The following is a 12,395-nucleotide window of genomic DNA, read 5'->3' on the forward strand; positions in this document are numbered from 1 at the left end:
CCACTGACTCCCAAGGACAGATCTACCAGAGAGAAATTAAGTAAGGACACAGAGGCACTGAACAACACACTAGAAAAGATGGACTGAATAGACATCTATAGAACTCAACACCCAAAAAGGACAGGATACACATTCTTCTCAAGTGCACATGGAACATTCTCCAAAATAGACCATATACTAGGCCACAAAAAGAGCCTCAGTAAATTAAAAATGATTGAAATTCTACCAACCAACTTCTCAGACCCAAAGGTATAAAACTAGAAATAAATTGTACAAAGAAAGCAAAACAGCTCATAAACACATGGAGGCTAAACAACAAGCTCCTAAATAATCAGTGGATCAATGACCAAATCAAAATACAGATCAAGAAATATATGGGAAGAATTGACAACAACACAAAGCCCCAACTTCTGTGGGAAAGCAGTTTTAAGAGGAAATTATATAGCAACCTAGGCATATTTAAAGAAGGAAGAACAATTCCAAATGAATAGTCTAAGGACACAATTATCGAAATTGGATAAAGAGGAAGAGATGAGACCTAAGGTTAGCAGAAGGAGGGACATACTAAAGATCAGAGAAGAAATAAATAAAATTGAGAAGAATAAAACAATAGCAAAAGTCAATGAAACCAAGAGCTGGTTCTTTGAGAAAATAAACAAAATAGATACACCTCTAGCCAGACTTATTAAGAGAAAAAGAGAATCAACACACATCAACAGAATCAGAAACGAGAAAGGAAAAATCACGACTGAGCCCACAGAAATACAAAGAATTATTAGAGAATACTATGAAAATGTATGCGCTAAGAAGCTGGAAAACCGAGGAGAAATGGACAATTTCCTAGAGATACACAACCTTCCAAGAGTGACCAAGGAAGAAACACCAAATCTAAACAAACCAATTACCAGCAATTTAATTGAAGTGGTAATCAAAAAACTACCCAGGAACAAAACCCCCAGCCCAGATGGATTTACCTCGGAATTTTATCAGACATACAGAGAAGACATAATACCTCTTCTCCTTAAAGTTTTCCAGAAAACAGAAGAGGAGTGAATACTTGCAAACTCATTCTATGAAGCCAAAGACCCTACCAAAAAAAAAATTACAGACCAATATCCCTGATGAGCATAGATGCAAAAATACTCAACAAAATATTTGCAAACCGAATTGAAAAATACATCAAAAGGATCATACACCATGACTAAGTGGGATTCATCCCAGGGATGCAAGGATGGTACAACATCTGAAAATCCATCAACATTATCCACCACATAAATAAAAAGAAAGACAAAAACCACATGATCATCTCCATAGGTACTGTAAAAGCATTCGACATAATTCAACATCCATTTATGATAAAAACTCTCAGCAAAATGGGTATAGAGGGCAAGTACCTCAACACAATAAAGGCCATATATGATAAGCCCACAGCCAACATCATACTGAACACCGAGAAGCTGAAAGCTTTTCCTCTGAGATCGGGAACAAGAAAGGTATGCCCACTCTCCCCACTGTTATTCAACATAGCAGTGGAGGTTCCAGCCACGGCAATTAGACAAAACAACGAAATACAACCAATCCAAATTGGTAAAGCAGAACTTAAGCTGTCACTATTTGCAGATAACATGATACTGTACATAAAAATCCCTAACGACTCCACTCCAAAATTAACACACAGAAATCTGTAGCTTTCCTATACAGTAACAATGAACTAATAGAAAGAGAAATCAGGAAAACATTTCCATTTACAATTGCATCAAAAAAAATAAAATACCTAGGAATAAACCTAACCAAGTAAGTGAAAGACCTATACCTTGAAAACTACAAGACACTCTTAAGAGAAATTAAAGGGGACACTAACAAATTGAAACTCATCCCATGCTCTTGGCTAGGAAGAAATAATATCATCAAAATGGCCATCCTGCACAAAGCAATATACAGATTTGATGCAATCCCTATCAAATTACCAAAAGCATACTTCAACGAACTGGACCAAATAGTTCAAAAATTCATATGGAATACCCAAAGACCCCGAATAGCCAAAGCAATCCTGAGAAGGAAGAATGAATTGGGGGGGCAGCTCACTCCCCAACTTCAAGCTCTACTACAAAGCCACAGTAATCAACATAATTTGGTACTGGCACAAGAACAGAGCCACAGACCAGTGGAACAGAATAGAGACTCCAGACATTAACCCAAACTTATATGGTCAATTAATATATGATAAAGGAGCCATGGACATACAATGGGGAAATGGCATTCTCTTCAAAAGATGGTGCTGGCAAAACTGGACAACTAGATGTAAGAGAATGAAACTGGTCACTGTCTAACCCCATACACACAAGTAAATTAGAAATGGATAAAAGACCTGAATGTAAGTCATGAAATCATAAAACTCCTAGAAAAAAACATTGGCAAAAATCTCTTGGACGTAAACATGCGCAACATCTTCATGGACATATCTCCCCAGGGAAGGGAAACAAAAGTAAAAATGAATAAGTGGGACTATATTAAGCTGAAAAGCTTCTGTACAGCAAAGGACACCATCAATAGAACAAAAAGGTACCCTACAGTATGGGAAAATATATTCATAAATGACAGTTCCGATAAAGGGTTGACATCCAAAATATATAAAGAGCTCAGGCACCTCAACAAAAAAAAAGCAAATAATTCAATTAACAATTGGTCAGAAGAGCTGAATAGACAGTTCTCCAAAGAAATTCAGATGGCCAACAGAAACATGAAAAGATGCTCCACATCGCTAGTCATCAGAGAAATGCGAATTAAAACCACAATGAGATATCACCTCACACCAGTAAGGATCGTCACCATCCAAAAGACAAACAACAACAAATGTTGGCAAGGTTGTGGAGAAAGATGAACCCTCCTACACTGCAGGTGGAAATGTAAATTAGTACAACCATTGTGGAAAGCAGTATGGAGGTTCCTCAAAAAGCTCAAAATAGACATACCACTTGACCCAGGAATTCCACTTCTAGGAATTTACCCTAAGAATGCAGTAGACCAGTTTGAAAAAGACAGATGCACCCCTGTGTTTATCGCAGCACTATTTAGAATAGCCAAGAAATGGAAACAACCTAACTGTCCATCAGTAGATGAATGGATAAGGAAGATGTGGTACACAATGGAATATTATTCAGCCATAAGAAGAAAACAACTCCTTTCATTTGGAATAACATGGATGGAACTAGAGCATATTATTCCCAGTGAAATAAGCCAGGTGGAGAAAGACAAGTATCAAATGATTTCACTCATATGTGGAGTATAAGAACAAAGAAAAACTGAAGGAACAAAACAGCAGCAGAATCACAGAACCCAAGAATGGACTAACAGTTACCAAAGGGAAAGGGATTAGGAAGGATGTGTGGGAAGGGAGGGATAAGTGTGGGGATAAAGAAAGGGGGCCTTACGATTAGCATGTATAATGTAGGGCGGGCATGGGGACGGCTGTGCAACACAGTGAAGACCAGTAGTGATTCTATAGCATCTTACTATGCTGGTGGACTGACTGTAATGGGGTATGGGAAGAGGTGTCTTGGTGAAGGGGGACGCCTAGTAAACATAATGTTCTTCATGTAATTGTAGATTAATGATATGAAAAAAAGTGTAAGACAAGTTGATAGACTGTGTACATATCAGAGGCGGCACTGTGTAGTCAATCCCAATATTTTCCATTACTCCTGGTCGAGCCAACTCTAAATTACATAAAGTCATAGAAAATACAAGGAATATTTTAATTTTTGGCTTTGGAAGGTGCTCTTTTAGTTACACTTAATGTAGCTGTAACTAATACTTGTGAATTCAGGGCTATAAAAAATAAAACTAGGAGACTAAGTTTGGTCTTTGTCTATCTACCTAGTTTCCCAAACAGTCTCTAAACTCTAAACACAATCCTGCTATACACTCTTAGGTATATTCTCAATGCTAGCCTAGAAGAAATTACTCTTTCTCCTAATTCCCATTTTACATGCCCTGTACTGCTATCCACGTAGGGAAGCCTAATTAACCACGGTCCCTCATTTTTTCTACTTTTATAATTTCTACTATCACTTACTTTGACTTGCTCATCAATCTCTATTACCTATTCTATATTCTGTAGAGCTTAATGAGGAATTAAGATTCTTCAAGGTATGAATTTTATTATTAATGAAATTTATGGGTAACCACTTATTTTACGTTTAAGCGTGCATACTGGTTATTGGGTGCTGTAAAGACATAGGTTTCATAAAAGTTGTCAGTGAGTGGCATCACTTTAATTACAGTATGCACCAGGATCTTCAGAATTCACTTGTTAAACCTGGAATAAGCACAGTCAGTTATGTGAGAAAAGACAGCCTTGAGTGGCCTGTTTTCCAAGTTAAAAGAGGGCAAGTTGACTCCAGAGTATAGAGTGCCATGAGTTAGGAAATGAATATATAACAAAATTATTTTCTTTAAGACAGATTTAAACTCTAAATTTTAAGCAAGTGAGCAAAAAAAAAAACCCAAAATTTGGATGGAAACTTTGAAGCCCTTCCATCAAAAGGACTGCTAAAAGTTTCATCCATGAGCCCCGCCTGGCTTAAAGTGGTGGTTGTGAAACATCACCTGGGAGTCCCTGGAGTCCCAAGATCCATCTGCTCATGGGGTCCAACAGGTCCAAGTATTTTTGCTATAAAGCTCAATGTTACTTGCCATTTCCATTCTCATTCTCTTTACAAGCATACAGTGTAATGTTCCAGAGATATGGTATGTGATAACATCAGAGCTCTAATAGTTAATGCGATGTATGATCATGTACATTTGTATTTAGAATGTTTCAGTTTTAACTTCTAATGTCATGACTATCAATAGATACAACCCATTTAAGTAAAACTTCCTAGGAATTCTCAGTAATTTTTAATAATACAGAGGAATCCTAAGACCAAAACATTTCAGAATTACTGTTTTAAAAGTCTACCAATATTTATCAGGGTATAATTACTTTTTGCAGTTTTAATAATGAAAGAGCTCTCTCCCTCTCTCTCTCTGTCACAAATGGCCAACATTGGAAGTTGAATAAATTGAGCACCCGGACTGTGTTCATTTCAGTACCATTGGGTGAACACCTCAAGATGGGCTGATATGAGTCCAAAGAAACAAAAACTTCCTTTGGCTGTGTCACCTTCTGTGTTTTCCTTCACTGTGTCCTCTATATGAAGGGTCATCAACTGTGGCCCGCAGGCCAAATCCAGTCTACCATCTGGCTTCGAAACAGTCGTCTGGGAGCAGTCATGCTTATTCACTTATGTCTTGTCTACGACTGCTTTCAAACTATTATGGCCCCACTTAGCAGATGTGACAGCACCTGGCCTCTCTCATTCAGGTTTGACTTAATGAGGTATGAAGCTGGTAACAGGCCATGTTAGTGTAACAGTATGAAAAATAAGCTGTGTTTCTCAACGAGGCATGGCTTTTCTGACTCCTGTACTTCCAGCAGGAGTCTTTAAGAGCCTGTCTCAGCAGTACTGCTGCACACCAGTGAAGTTCTGAGTGTCTGCCATTTATGTATGGTTCTTCCAGGAAGGTACTGCTGTGTTCCCAGTTTTAAAGACAGTTATTTTTATTAGTGAGATAAATCAGTATGTAATAAGAAACATTCATGTACTAAATGTAATTCATTGTTATAAAATATTCTATTTTTATTTATCATATTTGACCTTACTTTCTACTTTATTATGACAAGTTCAGTTTGTTATAATGTGATTATAGAGGAAAGATACAACATTTACCTTAAAAATCTTTTATGTACACAAAGATATATGGGATTTTAGGGGTCATGACTAAATTCCTTTTCAGACTATTGAAATAAACACCATCTCAAATTTTAAGTTACTTACATTAGCTTTAAAAATTATTCTGAATATTGAACTATTAAGAAAAATTAAGAAAGAAAAAGTATACATGTAACTTATACACCGTTTTTCTTCATTGGTCTTTCATTATCAAAACTCCCTTATTCTTACTTTATCTATGATAGACCACCAAGGGCAATTCAGTATCTCAACTCTTACCTGGAGAAGAGTTTCGATTATTTTGAGAAGAATTTTTAATTCCCTTGTCCACTTTGTACACATCAATTAGTTGGCAAATGCTATGTGTAAAGAAAGGTTACAAATAATATTACTACTTTAGTACTGATTTGAAAAACATTTATCAAATAACATTCCTAAGAATATTTTGGATAATAACAGCTAATACAAAGCCTTAATTAGCCCATATACTCCAAATTTCTAAGTGTTACAAACTTTTTATCAAGCAAATAATTAAATATGACAAGCGGTAAGATAGTAAGGTGGACCAGTCATGAACTGAGGGCACTATAGCTCAGTAAATGAGTCAGACTTAGCGTGCCATAATGGATGGATGTGTCTTGAACTCAGAAGGCCTAGCTCTATAACCAACAGCTTTTTGTTATTGGACAAGCTGCTTCTCTTCAATTCAAAGTCTTGCTCTAGAAATTAGGTATCTTGCTCTAGAAAGTAGGGATCTTGCCGCCTCATTTTACAAAGTTGTTGCAAGGGTTTCATAAGCTACTATACCCCCAAAATGCTCACAGGAACACTCAAGGAATGGAATGATTTGCTCTTCAACTTGAAACTATTTTGGAATACCAAATAAAACCCAGTGGGTTTTCACATGTTCTAACAAGTTAGCTGCCGTGTTCAGAAGACATAATTATTTTCGGTTAACTGTTCTTTCTTTGTGGTAATTTAGGTGATAAGTAACTTATAAATATACTACCTCATTAAGTTGGATGACAGCATTGTCCCCTATCACTGTAGCTAATCACACCGACGGCACAAACCAATAGAAGTCAAAACCTGGCGCCGACTGCTACTTTTTCCTCTCCATCTACTCAAACTTTGAACTAGCAGGTCTTTATCTGAATGATGGTTCATCTCCATGTCATCTCCAGTTGACTTGAAAGACTTACCCCTACTCTTGTACATGTGGATTCTGATGAGACATGGATGGGGCTTAGCTCTCCTAATGCCAAGTAACCTACTTGAGATTCAGAGATTCCTGTTGAGTGGCTGGCTTTCTTGTGAGGCAGAATCTGAAAGTATTTTGAAACCTGAACTCCACTCAAGGCACTTTGGAAATTTTCATCATTATGGAAAACAGACCACTTAAGGGGTGAACCTTAATTATGGAATCTCAGGCAAACTGGTCCCACTATTTAGGTCAGGGCAATATGGGGTGTTCCATGACCTAGGAAACCCTCTACCCTGTGGGTACAGAACATCCTACGAGAAGGCAAGTCTAATCTCTTCCTGCAGCCTTATCTGAACCTCTCTGCTAATATCTGCAGCTAATGGTCCCACCTAATATCGGCAAACAGGACAGACAATATCCTCAAAGGGTGAGTCATTGTGAGGGTCTCAGGCTAGGGTGCAGGCTCTCCATAAGGCTTTTGAGGGTGTGCAGAAAAGTGTGTTGCTGAAGCTAGCAGGCCCAGGTGCCAGAACAGGGAGCTCATGCTCTGAAATAGTGGCTGAACATACAAGCATATGTATGTGAACTGAGAAAAGGTGTGGCTTTTCCAGTCTAGTGTGGATCACCATGAAGACAGGAATCTAGAAAGGCAAGGACATCCTGGGAGCAAAGGTCAATCAGCACTGCCTGTAGGGCCATTTCAGTAGCAATGCTGCAGTAGTACAAGCAGTGGAAACAAACAGAACATAGAGTGTCCTTTCCCGCCCCCTCCAAGGGACTTATGAAAGAGCACTGTCTCTTTGGTCTTAGGGAAACCCTTGGGTTCTTGGAAAATTCAGGGGGGAGAGTATAGGGGTAGTACCCAGGGAAAAAAGCAGGATTTTCTGCTATTGTGAACATGTCCAGGTAACAGTAGAAAATTCGGAGATGTGACATTATTTGTGCCTCATGCATAGCTGATATATATAGAATTAAATGGATAATGTTATATCTTAAAAAAAGTCCTGTGATAAAGAACTGGGCACCATTGCTACCAGTCTAGCTTTTTGCAGGGTTTCTGGCTGATGATGTGCCCTATGTGTAGTGCCAGTCCAAAACTGACTGAACCAAACTACGAAATCACCTGTTACATATTGAGTAACAGTTATTTTAAACATTAGTTCAGTGGTAGCTAGCATTTTAATGTAAATACTTACGTATTCAAACCTCTCTTATAAGCATAATTTTCTGCAGTCCATCCAAGGGTATCTTCCGAAAAGACATCAATATCTTGCTGAAGAAGCAGCCTGGCTATAACTGTTGATCCATTATCTATAGCAAGCATGAGTGTTGTTCTAAAATGACAGAGAAATAACTTCACCCTTAGGAACTTTGTTACTTAAATAGCTAACTTGATACACTTTACCAAGTTAAAATCTTGCCTGTCTGTGTAGAACTGACCATTCTCATGGTCAAGGGTTCATCTTTGTAAATTACCTCCAAGACTAAAAGGAATGGACAAAAAGGAAGCCTTTTGTCCCACTTGGCTATTATGTAGTAGAAGTTGCTACTTTCAAGTCCTCTGGTGGACAAGAAACTATAGTGAGGTCACTTTTCTGAAATCGGTGAAGATTTAAATGAAGAATCCCCCATTTCTTCCTTAGTCCAGTATATTATACTTGAAAAAGACTGAAGTCTGATACATTAAAGCTATTTGCAGGCTTATAACAATATTAGTAATAATGGTAGTACTCATAGTTGCAGTTAAGATGCTAAGTATGTGCTAAGCACTAAACTAAATGATGTATCTATAATCTTATATACAACCATTCTTGAAGGATATATTATAATCCTATTTTATATCAAACATATTGGTGCTGATAAGTAATGTTCCCAAGGTCACACGCCTAACAAGCAGGAAACTGAGGTATCACACTCAGTCTTCTGAGAACCCAAAGCCCACCTCCTTTCTCTTTATCACCCACCTATGACTTGTCTTCAGTAAATGGAAAGTTTGTTCAACTAAAGCTATCTTTCTTCCTTCTACCATACCAATGAAAAATAAAAACATCAAAATATATTAGAAGTGAAAAAGGATAAAAACTCATGAGCCCATATTATCTGGTAATAGTCATTAACAGTCACTTAGGAATAACCTAATAACATCATTATTCTTTAAAGAAAGCAACTTAAAGCAAAGACACTTCCAAAAGACAAAAATCAATTCCTTTTTAAGCTCAAGAAGCATCTTCTAGGAAAAGATGTATGTAAAGTAGAGGTAAAAAAAATACTATAAAAGCATTAAGAAGTCCAAAATTGTGTCCTGAAAAAGCCTGTATTTTATAAAAACCAATATGAAACCCACCCTTTAGCTAATCTAAAAATCATGAGCAAAAAAGTCAGATTGCAAATGTCATCAGCTAATATTGTAAAAGAACCCTGCTGTACAGACTGTTGCCTAGTCAGAATCATTGCTTTTCTACTAATGATGTGTTGATATTTTCCACTACGTAATTATCAATTAATCCTACACTTAATCTTCTGATGTGTTTATCACGACGCTAGAGAAATACAAGGTTTAAGAAAATACTGTACCTTTTTTTCTTATCAACAGCATGTACATTTGCTCCTTTAGTTAACAAATACTTTGTCATTTCACACTTTCTTTGCCTTATAGCAAGCAAAAGTGGTGTGAAGCCTTCCTGTAAATCAGCAAAAACAATTTACAATTTAGAAAATCATATATTTCTAAACTGAATAAAAAAGTTATGAAAGATCCTCTGCCCTTAAACATATAATATAGAAGGAAAATAAAAAGTGGCCCCTTCCTTCTCAGCCCTCAGTTTTCACCTGCTGCTCCTTCTCTGGCAATGCCCTTCCTCTACACCTCTTCGACAGACTACCTGCAAAGGCATTCTCCACAACCCACTGCAAATACTGAAGTCTTCCAGGAAGTCTTTGCTTCCCTTCACAGTATTGACCATGGTGTGCTGTACTTGCCTTACTGCTTCCCCTCTAAACCAAGAGTTTCTTGAGGACAGGGGCTATTTCTTAATCTCTCTGTATCTCCAAGCTTTAAGATGTAGTAGGAAGTGCTTTAACTATTTTTACTGAGTTAACCGAAGTGAGTCTCTCTAGGGTACTGTTTCTTACAACAATTATTCCAAAGAATATGTACTTTACCAAAAGTTAATGACTATGCCACAGTGAGAATTCCATGTTCTGTATTTGAGAAATATTTTAAAGCTGTGCTTTATATGTCTAGTACTAAGGAAATCTGTTTAACTTTGCTTACTCCCTATCTGCCCAATACTTCTTTGTTGCAAACATTAACATTTGAGGAATTAAGTGTTTCAGGGATAGTTCTGACAGCTTTCCAGTAAAAATGAGGGTTTTTCCCATGTGTACAAAATTGCTTGATTCTTCTATCAATGGTGTCAGGTTCCAAGATGTCAATGTCAGGCACTACTGCTTCGAATGGGTCACTAGAAAATGGACTCTGAATTAAAAGCGACACGCTTCGAATGAAAGGATTGCTTATAACCAAATGGTCCATGGGTTTTGTCCTATAAGAAGATAGTTTTGTTTTACCTTTGCTGTTAGTAAGCACAATATGAAATTTTAATCCCAATTGTAATGATAACCCTGGGCCCACTAAAAAATCTTTTTATTTAGGATTCCATTTTAATTGCCACTTAAAATTCTATTCCATGCAAAATATGAATCAAATAAAAATATAATGGCTTATCAATAAAACTTCTAATACTGATCTACATGGATTATTTGTAGCATAATGGAAGTTAACTAAATCACTTGCATTTTTAAGGAACAATGCTGAGGGAAAAGATATAATATTGTCTACACTAAACAGATAACCTAACTGACTGTAACCATGATCAACCTCATTAGGTTTATAGACATTCCAGTGGGGATAGGATTACCAATAATACATGTAAAAAAAAGTCATTTAAAAAACCACTTATAGAAAAGATGGCAGCATAAGAGGTGAGACAGAGAACTCCTAAAATGACACATAATATGAAAATATAATTAATACAACTAATCCTGAAAGAGCAACAGGAAAGAAGGCTGCACCAGACTGCATACACATGGAGAAAAGAGCAGACCTCACAGAATATGGTAACATACCTGACCTGGTGGGACCCAACCCTTTCCCCTACCCCAGCCCAGCAGAAGAGGAAGAAACAGAGCAGGGGGTGAGTGGACACCTGTGACTCCTGAACACCTAGCCCTGGAGATCTGCTCTGGGAGCACGAACCTACATTCAACGCTGCTCTGATTTAGTGTGGTTGGAAAGCTAAGACAGGCTGAATACCTGCAGAGATGGAAATTCCAGCTGCTTGTGGAAAACAGGGATTCATATCTGGCTGATGTGGGTGGGCAGTCTGAGAGACTTCCTAAAAGTGAGAGGGCTGCTAAAGGGACAAGGATTGTGCAGAGCTTACTGCTCAGGAGAATGGACAGGTAGCCAAAATTGTCTGGGTGCACTCTTCCCAGCAGGTTGGGAGCTTAAACTATCTTTAGGCACTCCATCCCCCTGGCTACATACACAGCTCCAAGGCCCCCACCACCACCATGATACACAGCCTGCTGTGTCTTACTCCCGCCTGGCTAGCGTGCAGCTGGCTCGGGATCACAAACCAGCAAAACTTGCCCTGCCATCAGGCCAGCCAGAGGGAAGCTCCGCCTACGGCAGCTACAAACACACAGCATAGAGGCTTACACCTGTGTGTTTGGCCCACTGGTTTGGGCAGTGGAGACAGGCATAGCAGCCCGGAAGCAGGAAACAGCTCTTTCCTCCACCAAGGCACCAACACAGCTCTGCTGCGACCCCCGACATTGCTCCAGGCGCTAAACAGCTCCAGAGAGTAGAGCTTCTGGGCACTACAGGGCACCACAGACAAACTATGAACTGTCAAAGGAACTTGGTTGAAAGCAAAATGATGAATACACTTGAGAAAGATTGAAATGAAATCGACCTCATGAATCTTCCTGAAAGATATTTCAAAATAAAAACCATTGACATACTCATGGAGGTATAGAAAAATATTCAAGATCTCAGGAATGAATTTAGGACAGAGATCAAATAGTTGAAGAACACAATGGAGGGTATTAAAAGCAGATTAGATACAGTGGAGACAATAAATGAAATAGAAATTAGGGATATGGAAGAGAAATACAAAGAAGCTGAGGCACAAAGACTGGAAGAATACTGAGAGAACTGTGTGACCAACACAAATGGAACAATATTTGATTATAGGGGTACCAGAAGAAAAAGATAGAAGGTGTCTTTTAGGAAGTAATTGCTGAAAACTTCCCCAATCTGGGGAAGGAGATAGTCTCTCAGGCCATGGAGGTGCACAGATCTCCCAACACAGGGACCCAAGGACAAAAACACCAAAACATATAATAATTAA

General features: G+C 38.1%; 1 protein-coding gene across 5 annotated transcripts in view; it reads right to left on the reverse strand.

The window, feature by feature from the left end:
- The window catches only part of LOC118968284 (uncharacterized), a 90,145-nt gene that overhangs the window by 26,529 nt on the left and 51,221 nt on the right, over positions 1 to 12,395 (reverse strand). For 4 of the 5 annotated variants that reach the window (XM_073229560.1, XM_073229563.1, XM_073229561.1 and 1 more), the window contains 3 exons: positions 9,553 to 9,659; positions 8,175 to 8,312; positions 6,054 to 6,133 (listed from right to left, as the gene is read on the reverse strand). In XM_073229560.1, the coding sequence (XP_073085661.1) occupies positions 6,054 to 6,133; positions 8,175 to 8,312; positions 9,553 to 9,611 (277 nt within the window). In that variant the 5' untranslated portion in view covers positions 9,612 to 9,659. Of the gene's footprint in view, positions 1 to 6,053; positions 6,134 to 8,174; positions 8,313 to 9,552; positions 10,559 to 12,395 lie in introns of those variants that run through there. The other variant, XM_073229564.1, reaches the window with a different exon arrangement.

The sequence above is a fragment of the Manis javanica genome, chromosome 2, assembly GCF_040802235.1.
Source record: "Manis javanica isolate MJ-LG chromosome 2, MJ_LKY, whole genome shotgun sequence".
Classification (NCBI taxonomy): Eukaryota; Metazoa; Chordata; class Mammalia; order Pholidota; family Manidae; genus Manis; species Manis javanica.